The sequence below is a fragment of the Mastigoproctus giganteus genome, unplaced genomic scaffold, assembly GCF_048544385.1.
Source record: "Mastigoproctus giganteus isolate SK-2022 unplaced genomic scaffold, ASM4854438v1 scaffold_34, whole genome shotgun sequence".
Classification (NCBI taxonomy): Eukaryota; Metazoa; Arthropoda; class Arachnida; order Uropygi; family Thelyphonidae; genus Mastigoproctus; species Mastigoproctus giganteus.
In genome coordinates, this window is record NW_028328311.1 from 93,436 (window position 1) to 120,077 (window position 26,642).

General features: G+C 41.8%; 1 protein-coding gene across 1 annotated transcript in view; it reads right to left on the minus strand.

Moving 5' to 3' along the window:
* LOC150074861 (uncharacterized) overlaps positions 1 to 26,395 on the minus strand; it is a 69,939-nt gene extending 43,544 nt beyond the window's left edge. The window contains exon 1 of the mRNA XM_090389456.1: positions 26,261 to 26,395. Coding sequence (XP_090245582.1) covers positions 26,261 to 26,395 — 135 coding nt within the window. The remainder of the gene's footprint in view (positions 1 to 26,260) is intronic.
* Positions 26,396 to 26,642: the final 247 nt, after the last annotated feature.

The window sequence follows — 26,642 nt, forward strand, 5'->3', positions numbered from 1 at the left end:
GACTATTGCCTGCGCGAGACGTCTTTTGAGCAGGGATACCACATTGGTAAATAGAACCTCGGTCTCTACAGATGATATTTGTACTGCTCTCAATCTGTGTTTAACAGGGGGGTGTGATCATGTTCAATGACTCTCTGTTCTGCCAAACACAGGGCACAGCTATGGGTGCTCCTGTTAGTCCTATTGTGGCCAATATCGCCATGGAGGAACTTGAGAGTTAGATTTTCTTGAACTTACCTATTCCTATCACTCTCTGGTGCCATTATGTTTACGACATTTTTGCAATTGTACCCCGGGGATCAGAATCTGGGCTGCTGCAATTTCTCAGTTCCCTGTCGCCCGTCATTCAGTTTATGATTGAACTAGAGGTTGATAATACCCTTCCTTTTTTGGATACGTTAGTCCAGCACGTGGATTTGCATTTAGTAACTTCCATTTTTAGGAAGCCAATGTGCTCAGGCCAATTTACCAATTATGGCTTTGTGCATGCCCCTGGTCATTTACGTAGCACTGCTCGCACCTTATTCTCCCGCGATTGGATGCACTCTAGTTCGACTAGTGACAGGCAGTTGGAGATTTCTAAAATTAGGGCGGAGCTTTCAAATTGCGACTATCCACCTCATGTTCTAGTTAGATGTGAGCTTCAGGCTCACGAATTTGTTACGAAATCTAACCCGCCTCGCGTCAATCAATTTATCTCTACCTCCTACATCCCCTATTATCCGGGCGTATCGGAACGTCTTGTTAGGATTTTGCGTCACCATCATATATGATGTGTGCAATTTCCAGGGAGGAAATTACAATCTATTATTTCTAAGGGGAAAACACCAGTTCCTCCTTTCCTATGGAGTGGTTCCGTATACTGTATTACGTGTCCGGATTGTGGGGGGATTATGTAAGTAAGTGTAAGTGTTTTCAGTGTCAAACGGCACCAGGGGTTTCCCCCATCTCCGCGTTGCTTTTATTGTGGGTGTACCAGTTCACTGGGAAGGCCAGAGATTTAAAAGTGTATGGATTATGGAAGTGTGGTGTTTTGTACCGTTGTTCCTCTGGCCATTTAGCCGCTGGACCTCTTCTGAGGCCCAACGTTGCCCCACTTACGCCCCGTGGAGGCAGACCAGGTACCCGATAGTCTTTAGTTCACTCTGGCAGGTCCTGCCACCTAATTTCCTGAGATTTCAGTGGCTAGGACCTTAAAAAAAAAAAAAAAAAATTTTTTTTACACATATATGTATAGATATATGTGTGATATCTCACGATTGCGTAGGGTGATGTCGCTTGAATAAGGATAGACCGAAATATGGGCGTCAGTTAATTTGGATTCATTGAATTTATGTGTGTGGGGGAATTCGCTTGTGTAAAGATAGAGAAGGGGGAGAGAATGAAGACTGGGGGGTTAGAGGAGGAAGGATAAGGCCAATAGAGTAGGAGGCCTCAATTTGGTGTCAGCAGGGCATGCCCATGCCCTGCCAGAAGGAAGAATGGGGGTGGCGTGGAGGGGAGGAAACAGTATGACCGTCTCCTCCCCCCTGCCGGGATGGGATAGAAAGGGCCGGACAAGGGAGCCGGCACAGGTCGCCAATATGGCGTGTGTGCAGCCTGGCTGCAGAGTGGTGGCTAGGCCAGCAGGTTCAGGACAGCATCACAACACTGGCCCCACCAGGAGGTACATACAGGGACAAGGTCTCTACCGACTTGTTCAGAGATCGGTTGAATGCCGGCGTTGGTCATGGGATCAAGGTCTCATCCAGTTTGGTCGTGGTCATGGTCCTTCTATTTCCATTTTGGGTGGTCATTCTTGGTATGTGGTCACTTTCACTGTTTGTTCTGTTATCTGGGCGTCAATGCAGTGTTGTCACTCCTGCATATGGTGATTGTCACATTCTAGGGTAGTTCGTTGGGTAAATTACATGCGCTGTCTGTCCAGTTGACAGGGCGTCCGTGTTTGATTATGATGTTGTAGGCGAGTCTGGTAGAAGATTAAAAGATTGGATTTCTGAGCATGAGGGGGCTCTGCAAACCACTAATTTTGAATGCTCCTCAGTCGCCGAACATTATTGGGTTCAGCAGCACAATCTTGATACCTTCAGAAGTATCTTAGTTTAGAGTACTGGTTGCTTAGATGGATGAACAGGGTGGTAGGCCACCCCCTAACTATCTCCAGATCTATCCTACAAGCAAATCTAGGCACCACTCCCTGGAGACATATCATCATGACAAAAGATGTCCTCACGCTTGCACGGCTTATAGCGAGGCGAATTGATGCTCCATCAGTGTCCACATTAATCTCTGGCCCAAAGAAGGCAAGAGGGAAGCACCCCGACTCCTGTCTCCCTCTACGTCTTACGCCGTCAAGCATTGATTCCCTGAGGAACATGTTTCCAGCCAATTGTCTTCGGTTCTTCAATAAATTTAGGATCCACCCTGATAGATTCTGTGAAGACAAGCCCTACAGGAAGGAAATCCTCAAGAACTGTTACCAGATTATGAACCTATAATACTCACCTGCTCCTGGACAGACCTTTTTTTTAACTTGCCTATTTGTATATGACAAAGACTTTCTGTCTTCATGTAATCATGTATATTACTGTATATTTTGTACATCATTGTTTATTTAATCCTGTAAACAGTCTCGGGTCGAGCACGAATGTACCCTTGTTTATTGTACATTGTGTTCCTCGCACCTTAGTCTGTACTCACACCCTTCTGGCACAGAGCCGTCCCGGGGTGACCCAAGGTTTCTTGGGAAATAAACTGATTTTAATAATAATAATAATAATTGATCCCCAACGGGATATTGAAATCGTCGACTGTTCACGTGATTACCGCCAGCGCTCATGGCTTGAAGCACTACACATAGCCACCAATAATAGTACTATGAATCGGACGAGGGGAGTACACTTACACCCTATTATAGAATGCACTGTATTGCAGTACGATGAGCGCTGGCGATCATCACGTGTACTTAATTCTGCTTTACCGACACCAGACTTGTGATACATGATCATGCCCAGCTGACTTGTGCTGTTGTAACCATCAATATATACTGAAGTACATCATTCACACACACTAGCTGATGAAGAGCACTTTGCTTCGAAAGCTATTATCTATGTATTTTAACGCTTTTATTTTGTTGTATTTTTATGCTGTTATTTTATTTTAACCAGTTAGTCGGTCGTCGCAAGAAACTTTGATGGTATAATGCAACCTGAAGCAGAAGGCCTGTTTTCTAATATTACACACGCTTTACATCTCGACCTATTCTATTGACCACAGAATGTGGTATAGAATAGGTCGAGATGGACATTAGTGCGGTTCAACCTTAGTCAAGTACATATTTAATAATAATATAATATAAATATTGTTCCCAGTAGTAGTTCCAGCGCTAACGTAAATAACAAAGGACTAAGCGGACATCCTTGCTTTACTCCCCTATCAATTTTAATGTTTTTCGAAATTTCTGCATTTATCAAAAGTCTTGTGCTACTACGTGTATATAGATTTCCCAAAACAGCTGAGATCCTATGTTCGGATCCTTAATTATAGAGAAAAGGTAGTCGTGGACGATCCTAACAAAAGCCTTTTCTAGGACAATCGGCACTAACGCTGAATTGCAACTCTTTCGTTTCTGATATTCTAATACAGGGGTGGGCACGCATGAGGTCAATGAGAGCCGCATTCCGGTTTTTCATATATTATAAAGAGCCACACCATAGTTACATAGTATTAAATACACAAATCAAATAGAATTTAATTTAATTAAATTAATATGATTACATATTCTACACAAGTCTTAAGTGCTATGTAAAGTATACATATATAAGAAAATATAATTAAGAGAAAGAAAATACAAAATAATTATTTCAAAGATTTAATGAAGACCTTTGGTCTTCGTTAAATCTTTGAAATTTGGCGTAAATTTTGTTAAAGCCGTTCGCAGCAATTCAGTGTGATGATGATTGGTCAACTGTGAACGATATTTCGACTTCAAGAACTTCATTGTGGAGTACAAAGATTCACAGCAATATGTTGTACCAAAAATTGAAATTAGACGGCAAGCAGCTTTCTTTAAATGTGGATATTTTGATTCTGGCACGAGTTTCCAAAATTCAATTATAGAAGTAGATTTGTGCTGCATTTGCAATGCCTGATCCTCTTTCATCTCTAATAACTCCAATTCGCCAGCCGCTTTTTCAACAAGTATTATTTCAGAAATTGGAAATCCATCTTCAATAATATCACAAATAAATGGGTTCACAAAATATGCAAATACAGATTTTAAAACTTTTCAAATCTTCAAACCTATGTTTGAAATCTGCTTGCAATTCTTCCAATTTTTCTTTGTATTCGTCTAACTTTTCTTCTTTGATATTAATTATATTTGCTTTTACTCGTGGAAAATGATTAAATATTTTGTTCTTAAGATCGTACACAAAAAGCCGAAGTTTAGCTTCAAAACTAAATACAGTTTGTGACAAATCAATAATAATTTTTTTCTTTCCTTGTAAAGCCAAATTAAGTGTTTGCAAATGTTCTATAATGTCTGTAAGGAACGTTAAGTCAGAAAGCCAAGTTTCATTTTCTAATTCTGAGTATTTTTTTTCCTTTTTCTTTTGTAAATGTTATGATAGGATTTAGGAGTTCCACAAAACGGCTCAAAACATTGTAAGTTGACAGCCATCTTACAACACACCACAGGGATAAATCATTGGGCAATTCATCTGTTTCGTCATTCATTCGCAACTCTTCTAAAAAGTTCTTAAATTGACGATGTGTTTTGGCATTTGTTCTAATTAAATTCACAATCTGCAAAACAATCTTCCACACATTTTCCTATTTGAAGTACTTCGCTATGAGATGCTAGCGGTGAATTATGCAGTGAAGAGGTAAGAAAAGTGGAATTTTAGGATCGTTGTTTAAAAGACCAATGAGACCTTGCTTTTTCCCTATCATTGCAGGCCCTCCGTCAGTCGCAACACTTACAAGTTTATCACGTGGCAATTCAAACCTGTTCATTACTTCATCAAGCGCATTTCTAACATCGATATCGCCAGTTGTTTCGATAAGAGCTACTAGGTCTAACATTTCTTCCTTCACATTTACGTCTGCAGATACATAGCGGACAAAAACGGCCAATTGTGGAACATTCTGAATGTCTGTAGACTCGTCGAGAGCTAAACTAAATGCTGTACAATTTTTCAAATCACACATCAAACTATTTTCAACATTTTTACTAATTGCACCAATATGACGCTCAGTTGTACGGCGTGACATAGGAACCTGTGCGATCAATTTATGTAGTTTTGTATTATCTGGATCCAAAACTTTAACCACTTCTTCCAAGTTTCTTTTAATAAATTCTCCTTCTCCATATGGACGTTTGGCACGAGCAATATTCCAAGCTATCAAAAAACTAGCTTCGTTTGCTCTGTCATCTTCGCGACTAAAAGAAGACAAGAGTCCTTGTTGCTTATGAAGACCAGATTGCAAGGACTTAAGTTTCTCTGTTCGCAATTTTGAATTCAGTGGATATTGAGTTGAAAAGTGGGGATGACTTACTTCGTAATTTCGACGTAAATTGCTTCCTTTGTAGTTTGCAATTGTAACTTTACAAATAAGACACAACGACTTTCCATTATTGTCAATAAAAGCAAAATTTTCTACCCAATTCTTCTTGAAAGATTCTATTTTCTTGTTCGTATTTTCGTTTTTCGATATTTTCTGAGGTCATGTTATCAAAAAATTTAAATAAATTTAATTCCAAAGTCTGGAATTGAAACTCTTATGGAAGGTTTGGTCACATAGTGTTGCACAAGTCCGCTGATGGCGCCAGCAGTGTAAATGCGCGCGGATTTATTTATAATCAAAATAAAAAATAGCAAAATATCTATACATAAAAAAAAATAAACACAACATAAAATCCGTATAACAAAATATTAGTTACTTAGTTAATTTAACAAGATTCAGTGAAAAAAGTTCTGAAATAATAAAAAAAAAAAACAGATTTAAATTTTCAATGGGAGCCGCACTAACTCAACGAAGAGCCGCATGCGGCTCTGAGAGCCGCATTTGCCCACCGTTGTTCTAATACATCGTTTAATAGGCAAAGGTCATATTCTATTCGCCTTCCCGGTATACTGTAGCACTGTTTGCTACCTGGTTTATGTCGCATTTTAACTTAGCTGTCAAAATCTCTGCAAATATTTTGTAGTCACAATTAATCAACGTTATAAGTCTCCAGTTACCAATTTTCGTTAAATCCCGTCCATGCTTCGGAATGAAAGTAGTGTAGACGTTTATGGGTACAATCCCTCCCTGACAAACTTTGCTAAAGACGGCCAGAATAGGCGTTAAAAAGTTTCAAAATTTCTTATAAAATTATTGTACATAACCACTAAAATCTCAGGGTAACATTCAATCATCTTAATTATACAATTAGTTTCTATCAAATCCATACCTGGAGTTCTATTTACATTTAATTTTGAACAGATCATCAGTAATTCACCGTTCGTAGAGAATTGTATATCATATTCTCCAACATAAGAATTTTGCAACCTAATTCTCTTTTGCTCATCAGTATCATCATGTACAGTATCACAAACAAACAACTCATCGGTGATTTTCTTAACAGTTGACAACCAATCACAAGTTTCTCCATTATCTGTCTTAACTGTATTGATCACATTATTAATATGCAATTTGTCTCTAGACAGTTTATATAAAAGTCCCCAAGGATCTGTATTCCCTGTTGTAAATACAAAATTCTTCCATGAAGCCAGTTTATGTTTATATATCTCTTTATGATACTGTCTCCTTTTAATTCTATATAATTCCTTGAAAATTAATGACTCGGTAGAATCTCTACTTCTACACTTTTGAAATTTCTTCCAGGGAGAAAACCTCCCTTATTAAAACCATCAAAGCACTAGACCACCATGGAACACACTTTTTAATTTCTCTTTTTCTTTTTAGATGCCAAGAGTAAAACTTTATACAAGCTATTTTGTACATAAAATGCAAATTCAGCAACATTCACTCTATTTATCTGACCCGAAATATTGTCATCAAAAGAAATGGTTAGAGAATTCTTAAATTTATTCCAATTTATTATTTTATAACTAAATCTTACATGTTCAATAGCCAAATTATCATCAGTATTGAGATCACTAAGCAATACATAAAACAAAATGGCTCCATGATCACTATTGACTCCACCAAGCGCCACATCCCAATGACAAATTCTCCTACTTAATTGTTGATTTGCTACGGTAAAATATCTATGTTAGAACTACCACGTGTTATCAAATGTGGAGGGTTCCCCCTCAACATTAATACCACACAAATTGTACTTTAAAATAAATTCCTCCATTTTCATTCCTCTATAATCCACTGTGGAACTATGCCACAATTGAGATTTGGCATTTGAATCAATAGTGATCAACAAGTTTCCGCTGCCAACAACTTCCATAACTAAATCTAAATGATGTAAAGTAAAGTCAATATCTTGTGAGGGGGGACAGTAAACTGAGACTAAATAAAATGATATCTCCAAAGTTGATATATGCACACAAGTAACATTTTGTGCGCACATGTCTGAAATAACAGTGACATTAAGACTCTTGTTAAAGATAATAATAGCTGTTTTAGGTTTTTCATTAGATACATGTACTGTCTTAGCAGTAGAGTGTAGAGTGTGTTTAGTGTCAAACGGCACCAGGGGTTTCCCCCATCTCCGCGTGCTATACATTGTGGGTGTGAAACAGAACACTGTCAATGCCAGAGGTTTAAAAGTGTATGGATTTTGTACATGTGTAGTGTCGTGTACCGTTGTTCCTCTGGTCATTTAGCCGCTGGGCCCCTAATGAGACCCAACGTTGTCCACACTCTGCCTCGTGGAGGCAGACCAGGTACACCAGTATTATAGTTATTTACTCTGGCAGGTCCTGCCACCTAATTTCTTGAGATTTCAGTGGCAAGGACCTTAAAAAAAAAAAAAAAAAAAAAAAAAAACACGTTATAGTTATGTGTCAGCCAAAATGAAGTACTATTTATGCAAATAAATGTTAAGTTTTTGGGTGTAGGGCTCATGCAATTTAACAATGGTTCAGACACTAGTAATTATAATTAAAAGAGAGAGAGAGGGGTGGGGAGACTGAAGGCTGGGGGGAAAGACAGAAATAAGGGGTCCATAGAGAAGATGACCCCCAAATGAGTGGAGCAGGCCCATGCCCCACCAGAGGGAAGAGAGGGACGGCGAGGGGAGGAGGAGACTAAAAGTCACCTCCCCCTCCCGCCCGGGGAGTGGAGGCAAAGGGCCACGCAAGGGAGCGTGGCTTAAAAAAAAAAAAAAAAAAAATCTATAGAGTCCCAAAGGAAGGTCTTGTATCAGTCCAAGATGGTTAGTTTAGTCGTGGTGCCTGTTCTTGATCCCTGTAGATAGCAATAAGTGTCCTCCTTCGGGTGAACAGTCCCTGGGCGAATTTTGTCAACTCCTTATACTCCTCTTGCGAGTCCAACAGGTTTGATTCTCTGTCGCGAGGGAAGTAAGTCAGCTTTGTCATCAGGAGGCAGCGGAGAGCTCATAATTTTCACAGTTGTACATTATGTGAGACCATGTCTCCACTTCCCCACAGACGACTTGACCTTGGCCGGCCGTTACGACCGGACACGTTATTTCGCGCTCCTGAATTTGTGTGGAAATGAAGTGTTTAAAATGTTAAATCAGTCTAAAAAAGTGTTCCACCTGAAAGAGCTTATCTGGAGGATTCCGTAGGTGAGATTAGTTTTAATATCTATTGGGAATTTAGTAAATTGCCAGCGTTTCTATCTGTGTCCTTTGTTGTCAGACTACAATGGTCACCATGTGGCTGGCAGAAGGGCCATAGAGAGGCACTGATGTAAAGCAGAAGCCACGTTGGTAGTTTACACTTGACTGGGGAGTTGCCCAAACTGTGTTTAAAACTGAGCTGAAAGACCGCTCCACCAAACTGTACCGCAAACCGCCGAATTTTGTAAAATCGTGTGCTTCGAACATGTACTTAGTGTAGAGAACTATTTTTTACTGCGCCGTGCTACACTGGGACGGCCTGCGACGACACACATTCTGCTACACCCATTGTTCTTGAACTGGAGGGTGTGACTACAGTGATCTGCATTATTGAGTGGGGAGGGTGACCCCCATGTGTGTAAATGCTTAAGCCTCCATTAGCGAGAGCTCCTGGTTGCCATCTACAGCCTTCGGCAGTAGCTTCGTCATCGCCACAAAAAGCAGCGACCACCTGCTTTTCACAGCATTAACTTTCCCACTATACTTGGGTGAAACCCCCCCCCCCCCAATCATTGGTGGGGAATCAAAAGTTTAGATTGACCACTGCTAGGCCCGAAATTGTGCCACGGACTTACGATCGGCAACATTTGTAAACATTCCTAGCCGGTTCTTGAGTGTGTGGATCCTACCTCGATAATCCGGATTAGTCTCGATAAACCGTACCTGAGACAAAATGATTAGCCATAGTCAGAAATTGACTGAACTTCAGCCAGAAGATGAACACCAACGAAGAAGGCAACAACCTATCCTAGAGCAAAATGATGATTTGCAAATTATAGAGAAGAATGACCACGACGATGGAGCACAGCCACAACAAACTTCAAAAAAGAAATACAAGAAATATGTCGCCCCGAGTACGGGAATGGAGACAAGATCGCAAAGCGAATCGAAAGACCAGCAAAACAATGAGGACCCCCAACCAGAGAACAGCGAAGAATTAAGTAAGCAGCCCCAGCCTACCATAGACCCCAGATTGCCGGATGGAACGGTACTGGACCAGGTTTTGGCCCTCCGGGTGGAGCTTGAAAACAAACTGAAAGACTCCGCAAGTAGAATCTCAGCTGCCCTTAGGGCTGATATTGTAGGAATATGGACCAAGCTGGAGACGGTCTTCCACAAGGTTCGCAGTGAGGCAGAAAGAAATGCAGCCAAACTGGAGGCCTACCAGGAATGTAGGGTCACACAACAAATGCAACAGCGCATCCCTACCTATGCAAGTGCACTGAGTAATCCACCAACTGTGACACAGATGCCAAGAAACGAACAGCCAAAGAAAAAGACACTCCTCCCAACGCCAAACCTGGTAATACTAAGGCCCAAAAATGCCGAGGAAATAACAACAAGTGAAGAAATTAAGGCAAAACTAATAAGCACCATGAAGGAAGACCTCAAACAAACCCAAATCAGAGGAATACGCAAGATGAGGAGCATAGGACTGGTAATAGAAACCGAGACAAAGAAAGAGATGCTAGGAATAATACAAAACCCGAAAATAGCCACTTTGGGTCTAACAGCTGAACCACCCAAAAGAAAAGGGCCAGCCATAATAATATACGACGTAGATAAAGACATCACACCGAACCAATTAGCGTACGAACTCTACCATAGAAACCTACAGGGTAAAATCCCTAACAAAAATCCACAAGAGATAGCAATGCCCAAATATTCCATTAAAGCGAGGGATGGAATAAACAAAAACTGGGTAGTAGAACTAACCCCGGAAGCCTGGCAAACCCTGAAGAACCAAACAAGGGTGTTTATAGAATGGGGCTGCTACCGATATCACGAACGTGTGGTCGTTCCGAAGTGCTACCGCTGCTGCAAGTTCGGTCACACCACGCATACGTGTGCACAAACCACCCCAACATGCGGCCACTGCTCAGAAAAAGGCCATGAATATAATGCCTGTCCCCACAAAGATGTGGGACCTACCTGCGTAAACTGTAAAAACTTAAAGCTAGAGTACAAGCATTCACTGAGAGACCCCATGTGTCCCACGTACCAACGAGCCAAGAGTTTATACCAAAGTAGGATTAACTATGGGGACGAAAATTAAAGCTTACAACACAAATATACTAAAAATAATTCAAATAAATGCGCAGAGGGCTAGAGCAGTAGCCGACCAGATCCGAGTTAAAGCTGAAGAGGAAAACGTCGATGTCATCATATTACAGGAGCCATACTCGCATGGGAAACGGGTTGTAGGCTACCCGCTCACCTACAAAGTGATACACACAGTTGAAGACACCCCATGGGCTGCTGTCCTGGTAAGGAACAGTAATATCACAGTGACTAAAATCACGCAGTTCTGCACGGAGTGGGCCGCCTGTGCCCAGCTAAATACAGCTTTAGGGAACCTGTACGTTGTGGCACTCTATTGTAGACCAGGACAACAGATAGATTTTGCAATCGAATATCTTCAATGCCTGCAGGACATCCTACCAAACCAAAAAATCATCATAGGAGCTGACGTGAACTGTCGATCCCCGACATGGCACAGTACTACCCCTGGCAGGCGTGGAACCCAAAATGGTCAACTCCTTGAGGATTACTTGGCAGGATCACAGCTGACAGTGCTAAATCAACCTCACCACTTGCCAACCTTTTGCAACACCCTCTGGGAGGCTACGATCGATGTATCCCTAGCTACTAGGAACTTGGCGGGATTTGTGACTGACTGGAAGGTGGAGGAGGCATGGACTACCTCAGACCACCGTGCAATCACCTTTAAAATAATCAGACAACTGACAACAGTAACACGAACAAACCAACAGAAAAACAGATATGCAGTTGCCAAAGCAGATTGGATGTCATTCAAAAACCTGCTCATCACAGCCATAGAAAGCAACCCAGCCAGTATAAACCCGCAAAATGACCCGGATGACCTTCTGAGGGGGACTACAGACCTAATACAAACCATTAGCGATCGAACAATCAAAAGAAAAAACCCAAAACCTGGTGCTGTTCCTTGGTGGACCCCAGAAATAGCCGTGCTTCGACGCCAGATGCAAAAAGCTAGGAAAGATTTCCAGAGAGCCCGTAGGACTTGGCCTGCACATGAAGTGGAGGCTTTAAGACAGCGCTATCGAGAAGTCAGAAATCAGTATACGGACGCGATACAGAAAAGCAAGAAGCGTTCCTGGGAGCGTCTAGTATCCACGACAGGAAGAACTGACCCCTGGGGTGTAGTTTACAAGGTGACTACAAACAAACTGCCCAGGGGGGAGGTGATCAGCACCACCAGGACCTCGCAAGGAGACTATACAACCACTTGGGAGCAATCAATGGGTAATATACTCGACACAATTTTCAAGGAACCCGCGACCCTAACTCTGCAAGAACAACATAAGATTTGCGAAGAAAATGAAAAATATATCACCCCTGCGCTCGAGCCCCCCTTCACCCATGAGGAACTCGGCGCGGCTGCTACAAGGATCAAAAACCGCAAATGCCCGGGACTTGATATGATCGAACCGGAGATACTGAAAAAAATAGTAGAAATTGCTCCGCAAATCCTACTCACCCTCTACAACAGATGTTTGGAAACAGGGAAATTCCCTGCAGCATGGAAAACTGCAAACACCAAGCTAATTCTGAAAAATCCTACTAAGAACCCAGAATGTCCATCATCATACAGAACCATCGCTCTGCTCTCAGTAGTCAGTAAATTGTACGAGAGGCTACTCCACATGTGGATACAGAACCACTACGAAAGGGCAGGCCTGGCAGCTAAAAATCAGTTTGGCTTTAAGCCAGGATCCTCTACGGTGGATGCCCTTGGAGATCTGCTTAGGAAAGCACAAGAGTGCAGGAAAAAATATCTATTGGTCATTTCAGTCGATTTTGCCGGGGCGTTCGACTCACTTTGGTGGCCGAGCGTCCTGAACAGACTGAGAGAAGCTGCAGTACCAATCAACTTATACAAAGCAATGGAAGACTACCTTTCAGGCAGAAGAGTGGAAATAAATACAAATTATCAAAAAATCACAAGAAACATACATAGGGGATGTCCGCAGGGGTCTGTCTTGGGTCCTCTCATTTGGAACATGGTCTTGGACGATTTCCTGTGCCAGGACTTGGGGCTGGCTGAGGCCCAGGCCTTTGCGGACGATCTCATTGTTACTATTGAGGCAGATTCCAGAGTCCAACTGGAAAACATCGGCAATCAGGCAATGCAGAAATTACAATACTGGGCCACAAAAAACCAGCTAAAAATTGCACCGACGAAAACCATATCCATCTTGCTGAAAGGAACTCTTCAGGTACAGCGTCCGCCCCAAATAAAAATAAATGGCCTGACCATCAAACTCACCAAGCAAATGAAGTACTTAGGAGTTATCTTAGATAATAACCTATCCTTCATACCTCACCTGAAACACATAAGAATGAAAATAAGAAGATACTCAGCCCTAGTGGCTAGGATTACGAGGAAGGATTGGGGACTGAAAAAACGAACCTTAATGCTATATTATAAGTCAACCTTCATCCCAGCAATAATCTACGCAGCTGCAGTATGGTACACCAAAACATCACTGGTAACCAACAAGAAAATCCTGGATATGACACATAGGACCATCCTATTGACAACCACACGAGCTTGCCGCACGTTAAGCACACCTGCACTGCAGGTGCTTGCTGGAGCGCTACCCCTGGATTTAGAAGCTGTGAAAGCAGGACTGCTCTACTTGCACTCAAAGGGAGTGGCCGCAAATCATCAGGACTTCACAATCAACCCAGCAAGCAGTCAAAAAACGGAAAGAGCCCGACTACAGACCTACCTCCTTCAGGAGTGGCAGCAAAGATGGACAGAGACGACAAAGGGCGAGATCACTCGTAAATTCTTTCCAGAACTGAACAAAATATACCCAAGGCAACCGGGTTGGTTCTTCCCGGGCTTGCACCTGACCTCGTTACTCACAGGACATGGACCCTTCAACCAGAAACTGTTCAGCTTCTGCCTCGTCGATGACCCAAATTGCACGTGCGGGGAGGTCGAAAGCTGGGACCACCTGCTTTACGACTGCCCACAATACGAAGACCTCAGATGCACCCTCATCACGAAAATCCATTACCTCCCCAAAGGACTTGAACATCACTTCATTGACACGGAAGAGGAGTACCGAGCGTTCTCCCAGTATGCACAGGACCTCTTCACAAGGAGAAGGGTGTTAATTGCCATACATCGAGACTGATAGTACAGTAACATAAATCGCATAAGACAGAGACAATTCCTGGAAAAGAAAACTGTGGAAGAAAAGAAAATGAATGGAAAAGAAAGGAATAAAGAAAAGAAGGAAAAAAGAAGAAGAAAAGAGAATCAACGGAGAAAAAAAAAAAAAAAAAAAAAAGGGGGGACAGGGATTGCCTCATGAGTGTCCCAATCTGAATCAAGTGGACAAGAATAGAGACAACAAACAACAAACTGCAGCTTAGCTCCCAAAGCCTCACGGCAGCCTGAAGAGGGCATCCTAGCCCCCTTCACCTTTAAACCCTACTCCCCCGGGGAGACGATTCTCTCGTCGCCCCCCCCCTCATTTCCACTCTGGTGGGGCATGGGCATGCAACACTAAACTTGGGGCTGTCTTCCCTATTGGCTCCATATTTCTGTCTTTCTCCCCCCAGTCTTCAGCCTTCCCCCCTCTCTATCTTCACGCTAGCGAAGTCCCACACACCTAAATTTAAATACATCCAAAATATCTTCACCCACGTTCTGGCCCAACTCAAGCGACGTCAACCCCACGATTGACGTTGGTATGTGTATGCACGTTGTGTGTACATATGTGCATGTGTGTATATATGTACTTGTATGCACACATATATGCACCCAACTCAAGTGACGTCAACCCCACGATTAACGTTGGCACATGTATGCACGTTGTGTGTGCATATATGTGCTCGTATACATGCATATATGCATGCAATATAAATACATTCTTTTTTTTTTCTTATTATCCTTTTATTTATTTATCCTTTTATTATTATTTTATTTCTTTATTTATTTTATTTTATTTTATTTTTTATTTTATTTATTTATTTATTTATTTTTTTATTATTATTATTATTATTATTATTATTTTTTTTTTTTTTTTTTTTTAGGTCCTAGCCACTGAAATCTCAGGAAATTAGGTGGCAGGACCTGCCAGAGTAACTTAAGTCTACTGGGTTCCTGGTCTGCCTCCACGGGGCTAAGGTGGGGCAACGTTGGGCCTCAGCAGGGGTCCAGCGGCTAAACGACCAGATGAACAACGGTACACGGCACTACACATATACAATATCCATACACTTTTAAATCTCTGGCATTTCCAGTGAACTGGTACACCCACAATGAAAACTACGCGGAGATGGGGGAAACCCCTGGTGCCGTCTGACACTAAATACACCTTACACCTTACACCTTACTTCCCCACAGACACAGCGGGGATCGTTTACTAATTTAAAACTGTTTAGTTTGGCATTCAGGGCCCCATGACCTGTTAAAAGATACGTAGTGTACAGTCCAGAGTGAAACCATGATGGTGCTTTTGGGTATAATCTTCCGACATCAGGCAGAAATTTCCTCGTTATTTCCCCTTTTGTGGATTCTGACCACCTATCCTGCCAGACCTGCTGTAGGTGGGTGGCGAGTTTTGTTTTCTCTCTTTTTAGGTTTCCTGTAGGGTCAATGGAGTGGCCCAGGAAGGTGCAGGGAAGCCCTTTTGCGAGATGCTACACCATGGCACAGAGATAATGAATACCGTAATCGTCAATGGTGTGGAAACAACTGATTGGATTACAACAGTGCAGACAATAACATCAGAGTTGTTTCCTCATGAGGAAGAAGGGGGGGAGACAACAGAGCAAGAAGGCATCAAGGACTCTAATGTAACATACCTTGGGTCTGTTGATATTAGCTTATTTACTTTAGAGGAATTGAGAGCCGTTTCTAAGAAAATTAACATTTCCAAAGCCCCAGGAATCGATTTAGTAGAGAATATCGCTGTTCTTAAAATGATTGAGCTTTATCCTAACATCTTGTTAAACTTGTATAATAAATGCTTACTTCAAGGCACCTTTCCTGGGATCTGGAAAGTTGGTTTGATCAAGCTGTTAGTTAAGCCGGGTAAAAAACCAAATGACCCAAGAGGGTATAGACCAATTTCGTTATTGGCCAATCTTGGCAAAGTTTTTGAAAGATTGTTATTTTTAAGATTGAACCAAGTCATGGATAAAAATGGTTTGACCCTGCCTTATCAGTATGGTTTCAAGAGAGGGCATTCTACGGAGGATGCCATTAATGATCTCATGAATTTCACCAACCAGGCAGAGGATAAGTATGTGTTAGCCATCTTTATAGATTTTACTGGAGCTTTTGACATGGTGTGGCATGAGAGTATTCTCTCTGCATTAAGGGGTATGTAATGTCCAGACTTATTGTATAGGACGATACAGAGTTATTTGTATTGTAGGAAAATTATACTGAAAGCTAAGCATCTACAGTTTAATAGGAATCTTTCGAGAGGGTGTCCTCAGGGGTCTGTATTGGGCCCACTTTTTTGGAACTTAGTACTTAATTTATGGCTAGAACAATCAATTGAAAATCTGCATAAGATTGCTTATGCAGATGATTTGGTTTTATGTGTTACTGGTAAATCCAGGGCTGTGCTTGAAATAAGAGTGGCTCAGGTATTAGAAAGTCTAGTGTCGTGGGCTGATCTGCACAAACTATTGATATCTACAACTAAAACTGTTATGATGCTTCTTAAGGGGAAACTAAATTATGCGCGACCGCCAAAAGCTTTAATTAAGGGGAGGCAGATTCCCCTAGTATCTGAGGTGAAATATTTAGGTATAAGAATTGATGATAGATTATCGTTTTTCCCACATTTAAATTACTTACACGAAAAAATTAAAAAATTTAGTGCAGCAATAATTCGATTAACACGGTCAGATTGGGGGTTGAAAAGGAAAGTTTTAAATTTATACTACAAGGCAGTCTTCTTACCCATAGTTGCGTATGGAGCATCATTGTGGTACTTCAGAGTTACTAACGTTAAATTTAAACAGAAATTGTTATCGATTCAGCGCTCAATGCTTTACGTTATTTCTAATTTGTGCAGAACAGTCTCAACGAATGCTATGCAGGTTTTGGCTGGGCATTTGCCTCTAGACTTGTACATTGTGTATCGGGCCCTTTGTTATTACTTAAAAAAAGGCATAGTGGTTTCTTTCATGAATATTACATCTGATGTCACTATAGAGATAGCTAAAGCTAAGAAAAATGTTTTAACACAGTTGATTGGTATGTGGCAACAGAGATGGGATCTTAGTGCAACTGGGGAGGTGACTAGATTGTTTATTCCAACAGTTAAATTTACTTATGATAGTAACAACAAATGGTTTTTTCCTTCTATGGTAACATCGTTTATTTTAACTGGCCATGGCTCATTAAATTTTAAACTACATTACTTTGGTCTAGTCAGCTCTCCTTTATGCACTTGCGGTCAACCTGAGACTTGGACTCATTTATTATATGATTGTAGTTTGTATGTTCAACTTAGAGAAAGGCTAAAAGTGAAGATTGGTAATTTAGTTAGAGGCTGTGAAAGTGACCTTATTGCTAATCAGGATAAACTTCAAGCACTGCAAGAGTTCTGTGTAACTGTTTTTCAACGGAGAAGACATTGGAATAATCTAATGATTACTAATTAAGATTTGGTTATATACATTTTGATTATTTGTGTTTTTTTTTTTTCTTTTAGTTTGTTTATATTATGTGTGTGTATATATGTATTTTATTTATTTTTTATTTTATTTTATTTATTTATTTATTTATTTATTTTTTTTTTTGCTGGCTCTCAGGTGTGGGCAGCCTGGGAGCGGGATTGCTGGCACCCACCGGTATAGCACTACTTCCGGTGGGTGCGGGATTTTTGTGCATGAGGCACTTAAAATAGAAGACCAGGCCCAGCACCAAGTGAATATGGGCGGCCATTAGGGTCTATTCGCCAGCGGGGAGCGGTTGTGCAGATGACAGCTTCTCCCTGATGGCGAAGAGACCTTCCATACAGGTCTATTTTGCAGAGGTTCTGCACAAAGTCAACTTCATCAGGTGGAGATAGACGGAAATCTAGGTGCCACCTTAGACATAATAATAATAATAATAATAATTATTATTATTATTATTATTATTATTATAATAATTATAATAATAATGCACCATGGCACAACGCACCACCTCGAGGTCAAGGGGGGAGTGCTCCCGCCAGAACCTGCAGAGCATGTGTACTCACAGTGCAGCAGGCCCGTGTAATAGAGAGGAGTATTGTCCGTTGGATGGAATCGAGTGTCCTTCTGTTAACTGCAGTAGTTGCTTTCTGGAACCAGATGGGTGACGCGTAAGTTATGGCTGGTATAAATGTTGTTTTGTAATACAGTCCCAAGGTGTGCCTCTTGATTCCCCAATCCCTTTTAGCTATTCTTGAGACGAGGGCAGAATATCTCCTTATTTTCTCTCGGATATGTTTCAAGTGTGGGTTGAAAGATTGGTTCTTGTCCAGTATGATTCCTAGATATTTCATCTCACTGAGTAGTTTGATAGTTGTATTTTCTACTTTAATTTGCGGTGGTCTACAGAGATTTAATATTCCTTTTAGTAGCATTGAGTAGGTTTTCCCCGGTGAGATCTTAAGAAAATGGACCTTCATCCAGTCTTGTAGAATTTGAATTGCTCGATTTGCCTGGGTTTCCAATTGAAGTCGATTGTCTGCGGCAACAGTCAGTATCAGGTCATCTGCAAATGCCTGTGAGTGGACTTCCCCCAAGTCGAAGGACAGAAACTCATCCAATACCATACTCCAGAGGAGTGGTCCCAGTACCGATCCCTGGGGGCAGCCCCTGTAAACAGTCCTGGTCAGTTTCTTGTACGGAGTCACTACTTGTATTTTTCTATTGGATAAATATGACTTCATTATTTTGTAAAGGTTGATGAGTGTTTTTGCCTTCCTCAGTCTGGCTAGGACGCTCGGCCACCAGATGGTGTCGAATGCCCCAGCAAAATCGACCGAAATAACCAAGAAATACTTCCTATCACAGGCAGCAGCCAAACTTAGGAGGCTGTTGAGAGCATCCACTGTTGAGGTTCCGGGTTTGAACCCAAACTGTGTGGGCATCACGAGATCTGCAGCTTCATAGTGGTGCAGGAGTCGCTTGTGAAGCATCTTTTCAAGGGGTTTACTAGCAACTGGGAGCAGGGAAATTGGCCGGTATGATTCGGGTTGTTCTGGTGGCTTCATTGGATTTTTTAGAATTAATTTGACGTTGGCCATTTTCCAGTCGGCTGGAAAGACTCCTGTCTTCAGGCATGTGTTGAAGAGGTTTAGTAAAGTCTGCGGAGAGATGTCTACTACTTTTTTAATAATCTCCGGCTCCAGAAGATCTGGGCCTGGGCATTTTTTATTCTTTATTTGTTGCGCTGCCTGTTGTAATTCTTCTAAGGCAAAAGGTGGTTCCATTTGATCTATATGATATGTTTCATTTCTATCGCAGATCTGCAGTTGTTCTGGTAGTTGCGGGTGTGCTGGTTTTTGCAAAATCACATCGAGGATGTTGGTGATAGACTGTTCCCAGGTGGTGGCCAATGTTCCCTGCGGGGTGCGGGTCGAGGTCATGACCTCACCCTGGGGAGTTTATTCGTAGTGACTTTGTACACCACCCCCCCAGGGGTCGGCATTTCCAGTCGTGCTGACTAATTGCTCCCAGGCCTTCTGCTTACTTTTTCGTATTAACTCAGTATATCTGTTTCTCACTGCTGCGTATCTTTGTCTGAGTGCTGTTACTTCCACTTCCGGCCATGTACGTCTTGCCCTTTGGAACTGTTTTCTTGCCTTTATGACTTCTCTTCTGAGGTTCTGAATGTCCCGAGTCCACCAAGGGACTGCACCAGGTGTGGGCAATTTTCGCTTCATCGCAGCCTCACTGGCCGCTATTATGGTCTTGGTAATTTTTCTCTGGATGTCGTCTGGGTCTTCTTGTCCATCCGCTTCAATGTGGTGTTGGCATAAGGTTCGAGTCAGCAGTTCCCCAAAGAGTCTCCAGTCAGCTTTGTTTACTGCAAAGCGGTTAAGCATCTGTTTGGCTATCGGTGTTCTATATAGAGATCGGTTGATTTGGAAGGTAATCACTCTGTGGTCAGACGTGGTCCAGGAGTCTTGGACTGTCCAGCCAGTGATGTGTCCTGCAAGGTTTCCAGTGGCAAGGGTGACGTCAATTGTTGCCTCCCACAGAGTATTACAAAACGTAGGAAGGTGGTGAGGCCTGTTTAGGACTGTCAAGGGAGAATTTGCCAGGAACTTCTCGAGACGCTGCCCATTTCCGGAGCCCCTTCTGTCCGGTGTTTGGCTGTGCCAAGCCGGGGAGCGGCAGTTTACATCCGCCCCTACCAAGATCCGTTGGCCTGGAAGAGTGTCCAACACAACCTGGAGGTATCTCGTGGCAAATGTTATTTCTTCCCCCGGCCTACAATACAAGGCAATCGCGTAGAAGGATCCCAGGGGTGATATTATATGGGCACAAGCAGCCCAGCCTGTGCAGAGTTGTGTGATACGGGTGGCAGTAATGGCTGGATTGCGGATCACTATAGCCGCTTTTGGGGTTTCATTCTCAGCCTGTGTGATTTTATATGCTATTGGATAGCCTCTTACTTTTTTGGAGTGGGTGTAGGGTTCCTGCAACAAGAGGATGTCGGCATTTTCCTCGTCCGCTATTTTTCTGAGTTGTTCAGGCACTGCTTTGGCATGGTGTGCGTTTTGTTGTAGTATTAACAGCTTGGTTGTATTGAACTTTTTAAATTGTATTGCCATAATCAGTCCTCATTTGGTATAAACTCTTTATCTTGTTATACGTCGGACATTTTGGATCCCTGATGGAATGGGTATGTTCGAGCTTTGAGGATTTACAATTCACACAAACCGGTTCTTGCTCCTTGTTTGGACAGCTGTTGTATTCATGCCCTTTGCTAGCGCAGTGTCCGCAAGTTGGTGTGATCTGAGTGCATGTATGGGAGGTGTGGCCATACCTGCAGCATTTATAGCATTTTGGCACGGTCACATGCTCCCTGAACCTGTGGCTACCCCACTCAATATAGAGTCTTGTCTGGTGTTTTAGAATCTGCCAAGCGGCAGGAGCCAGTTCCACTATCCAGTTGTTTTCTCCGGACTTTGACTTTTTTGAATATCTTGGTTGCACAAGATTTGTCATGTCTTTATTTATCCCTTGTAGATTACGAGTTACCACTTCCTCCGCAAGTTGGGCAGGTGTCACATCTTTGTTGACATCGAAAATTAAGATTGATGGCCCTCTTCTCTTGGGTGGCTCTGCAGTGATACCCAGTGTGGCTATCTTGGGGTTTTCCACGATATTCTTGATATCCTCCCTTGACTCTGTTTCTATTATTACCCCTACATTTCTCGTCTTTCTAATTGCTTTTATCTTTGTTGTCTTTAAATCATCCTTCAGTGTTTTCATTATGGTGGTTTTAAAATCCTCACTTGTTTGTGTTCCTTCTGTCTCTGCTGGTCTGAGGACCACAAGGTTTGGTGTTCGAAGCAGCGGTTGTTTTCTAGGTTGCGGGGCCTTTGGGTTTGTCTCTTTGTTGTTTGGAATCCTCAGTGCTTGTGCATATGTGGGAGTAAGCTGTTGAGACTGTGGTGTAGGAAGATTCGGTAGAGTGTCCAGCACCTTCTCAAGGATGGAGGTTCTTTTCTTAAGTTCCTCGTTAGTGGTTTTTAGTTTCTCGCTGTCGATGAGGAGGGCAGTGGTAATAGATTCAAGGGTAGCCCAGAGTTCTTGAACATAACTTGCCGCTTGTCTGGTGAATCGACTATTATCTTGATTAAGAAAGGTCACAAGATTCCTATGTAAAGCAGATATTATTTGATGGGTTGGAGAGTCTTCATCTATAGGTTTGTGAGTTGTAGGGTATGCATAAGGTGTAGTTACTGTGACGGCTAGTTTTCTGGATTGGGGGAGGCCTTCTGCCTCAGTCTGATCCAATGCTCTGCGTGGTCCCTCTGGTTGTTTGGCAGAGGAGGTCTTAGGGGCCCCTGATGGGGTAGGAAGATTAGTTGATAGTTTGGCTGCAGATAATGTTCCAGGACTCTCAGCTAGATTAGGAGAGGGCCCTAAAGCTGCCTGGGAGACAGGAGCACTTATAGCTGTTGGAGAGAGAGTGGTCTGTAATTTCCCAGTGTAGGGAGAGCTTGCCTGTGAAGGTTCCAGTGTAGGAGGGACAGGGGCTAGGCGATCTGCTACTGGCGTTGAAGTGTTAAATTGAAATTTAGATGAGATCACAGGGTCAGATTCATCAAGAGACACTTTGTTCAGAAATTCTAGTATGGTTTGAGGAGACCGGGGTGTTCTGGTTTTTGCTCTCCTCTTACTTTTCTGTTTCTTTTTCTTGGACTTGTTGACTTTGGGAGGCTGGAGGCCAACTTGGTCTGATTCGTCTGCTACAGCATTCTCGTCAGCCGACGATGAGAATGTTTCTCTTGAGCTCATGTGTAAGGGTTGTACGGTTGGGGTCAAAGACCAATAAAGCTATAATAAAGCAATTGTAAGGGGTTGCGGTTGCTCCTGAGTAATTTGATTTCTTCTGAAAGGTCCACCGGAGGTTTAACAGGGTTTAAATTTTTTACGCCTCAAGAGGACTGAAAATGCCGCCGATCGACAGCGTCAGGCCCGTGTGATGACCTGAAGCCGCACGTCAACGCCTCGAAAATCCCTGAGTTATCCCCAGAACACAAGTGGGGGGAAGAAGTAGCCAGCGGCGAGCGTGGCCCTAGAGAGAGGAACCGACGGCGAAGCAGACCACTTTCTGACAATTGCGCTATAAAGGGATTAGGCAAGGTGTTTCTGGTAGCACAGCTCCCTAGTTTATTTCACGCGCAGTCTTTAAAACAGCCGGAGACAATGGGCTAGGTACCAAGAGGTAGGAGCACTCACAGTCGTAGAACACTGGTTGTCAATAGCCAACTGCTTTTGTTCTATAGTCGGGAATTGGAAGTACTGTATCGTATTGATAAAATCAGCCAAGAAATCATATCTAATAAAACATTACCTGAGGAAGATGCAGGCGATTTGGTATTATTACCGGACAGTTCATCACCAGAGGAGTTCTTTAGAACATTCTCGAAAATCAAAACAGTATAACCGCGCAAATTATTAACTTTAATCGGAGCTCATTCGCAGGCTGCCACACACTATACGCGCACGAACTTGCTCCAATTCAAAACTGTATGTACGTATCGTATTCCCAGCAATATCCACTAGGCCTAACTGTCAACAATACGTGTGTTATTACAGCAAAGCGTTAGCAGAATGCTAAGCCTAAAGGGATTAGGTCTATGACGAGAGAGTACAGACCAGATAACCCTCGTAATAACAAAATTTTTTCACTCACTTAATCCACTTGCGAAGTTCTTTTAGCTGGTACACTTTTCCAGTTGAAGAAAACACTTTAAACACATTAAAATAACTCAACATTCAGGAGCTCCAGAACACCTGGCTACACTGAATGACGGCCATTACGAATTCCCCTGTCTTAGCTGTAATGGGGAATCTAGTAACTTTGTGTAACCCACCAAAACAACCAACATATGGTTCTTGTAAGCACACAATATCTAAATCCAACTCAAGCCATAACCAAAGGTGTAGGTCAGCGATTACTGACCTACACCTTTGTGCATTTAATTGCATAAAGCTTATAAAACTATCTTCACAATGTTTTCTAATTACTCCATACTGATCATATATAGACTCACTATCCATTATTTACCCTCATACTTGCTATTTCTAAAGCTATAATGTATTCTGGACAATTATTGTCCCAGACTGAATGATCACAGTTTTTACCTTTCCTCTTACAATTAACACACGTAGGACTCTTGTCCTTATGAATACAGTCAACAAATACATGTCGTCATTGGGCACAATGGCCACATGAAACAGTTTTATGTTAACAATAATTGGCAGAATGTCCATATCCTAAACATTTAAAGCATTTAGTTATCACTGTAAACTTTCTAAATTTATATGATGAATACCCTATAAATAACCTATCGCCCTGAAACATACTCTTATACATCTGAGGTGCAACCCCAATTACCCAATTTGTCAACTTACTTTTATTCCCAGTTTTAAATCTAAATGTTATCCCCTCTTTCGCTTCCTCCTCAGAAAATCCATAGTCTCTCAAGTTCTTAAAATACAAATCATTCACAATTTCTTCTTGTGTCACCTCTTTTGGGCACATCATATACTAACAAACTTGGTTCAGTCAGTTTAATTAATTCTGTCTTGCTTGATCCCCCTCTCACTCAAAGCTTCTCCTTCAATTATTTTACTTAAATCTTCCTTATTATCTGTCTCAATCAATAATCCGTTGTTGCTAATTGTTCTTAAATTCCTTACCTTTACTTCTTTTAAATCCTGTTTTAAAGTGTTAACAACAACATCTTTTACATCCTGACTGGTTGCAAATTTAGCATCATCTTGAGCTCTCAAAATAACTATGTTACTTTGACTAGGTTTCTTACTTTTTATACCTCTATCCTCTCTCTCTGCAATTCCTTTACCACATTGGTTTCATCCTCATAATGGGTCAAAGTCTGAGTACCTTGCTGTTTTACTCTGTCTGCATATGTTTGTTGTTGCTGGTGTTGATTATCTACTATAGCAAAAATGATTGTCCTCTAACTAAATCATCAAATAATGCAGCTGTTATCTGCAATTCCTCAATCCTAGATTTTAATCTTGCATTATCTATTAATAATGTTGTAGTAATGACTTCTAAGTCTATCCACTTATCCAACACAAAATTGGATGCAGCCTTTGTTATCTTGTTACTTTCACTCGTTGTATAGTCCACCAATACCTTTTTAAGCTTATTAATTAACTCATAAATTGAATTTACATCTCCATACCTACACTTTTGCTCATGAATGTTACTGACAATAATGTCACTCACTCACTCTCTCTCTCTCTCTCTCTCTCTCTCACATTAGTTCCTGTGCTCCTTCTACTAATATCACTATAAAAACTGTCTATTTCAACCTCCAAATCCTCATGTTGAAAATCTACCTCATCCAATAGCTTCGGTTTAGAAAATATTTGGAGATCTTCAATTCTCCCTCTGATTTCTTCTATTTATGCACCCTGATCACAAAATTCTGTCTACTTTTCAATTGACTGACTAAGACTTGCATTTAAATTCAACTCACTAGTCCCACTTACACATGCCCCTACCTCACCACGTATTACACTTGTTCCACTTGAATTAGCTGAATTAGCATTTTTTTCCCTTCAAATACTTTAAATCCAGTAACTTCTTACTTTGATCTGAATGCAGTCTTGGAACCCTAGAAGAAGGTTGGGGGAAAGCACCTGTGTCCTCCTCCTCCTTTTCCTTCCCCCCTCTTAAAGTCTTCCTAGTAAGCTTACTTTCCATTTACTGTAACATTGATGAGCCCAGCAACAAATAACCAGAAACAACCAAAAGTAGAACCACAATCTTCTGTTTTATAACACAATAAAAAAAAAAAAAAAAAAAACACAGAACACCACAGAAGCTTAACCAATTTCTTAACCTTCACAATCAGCACTACGCCAGATTCCAATATGGCCGCCTCTGCTGCCAAAGTGCCAGCAGAAGGAACAAATTTGTAATTTAAATGATTAGTACACAATAAATATTAAAATAATATCCTACGATCCGCGGTAACTACAGACACGATAACTCACTTCCACCAGAAACTATGGAAAATACATAGCAGAGTCTGTACTGAGCCCTGAGGGATTCTAACCCGCGACCTTCGGGTCGCGTGTTCGAATCCTGCCTCGGGCTTGGATCAGAATAGAAAATACAAAAACCTTGGGAGGTGCAATTTGACCTCCCAAAAAAACCTCTACTGGGTGCAGGACCTTGTCTCCTTCGCCACCGATCGGAAACGGTGCCAGATTGGAAAGACTAACCCAAAACTCGAATGATATCCACATAAATGCTAATTGCGAGTGAAATTAAAAACACATCACTTTTCTTTTTTAAAAAGGGGCGCAAAAAAAAGTTTGCAGCAATTCGTGTCTGGAACGACCCCGGTGACGGCATCTATTGACGAAACAACGAACCGCTTACGCTGTAAAATGCAAGATTGGCTAACCATCCGTAATTTTATTCGAAATAAACCATTCGGTATTGATAACATAAATTGAAAATTGAACCGCAATTTAACTCAAATTATTTTGAAGATAATGCGGCCACATTTGTAGTTAAAGAAACGCTGTATGAGGAAGGCATTAACGGCTGCAATAAGTGGACTCTTAACATAAAAAGCACGAAATTATAAAATGTATAAAATGCAAATTAATGCTATTTTTACAGCGATGTGAAAAAAATTGTTTCACCTGCTGTTCTCCACCGAACTGTTCAAACAGTCCGCTGTACACGACTCCGAGTAGGCGCCACACGGAGCAGCTCCACCGTTTGACGACATCAAGAATAACCGCGGCGGTTGTTCTCCTAAAGGAAGAATGATACATTGTACCAATTTTAACGCGTCAAGTATCAGTTAAGATGGTAATCAGTTTTAAATTAGTTGGGAATAAAGCAACGATAGTGTCGCTACTCCCACAGATACAAATCCGGGTAATCCCGCACTTTAGTGTCGTGAGTCACGGTCAGTCACCGCAGCTCGGAACTGTCGTGAATCGTATTATGCCGGTCAGTTCCGACTTGACTGAGCATGCGCAACACTCACTCGATCTGCCGGTTACCACTGTCTGCCAG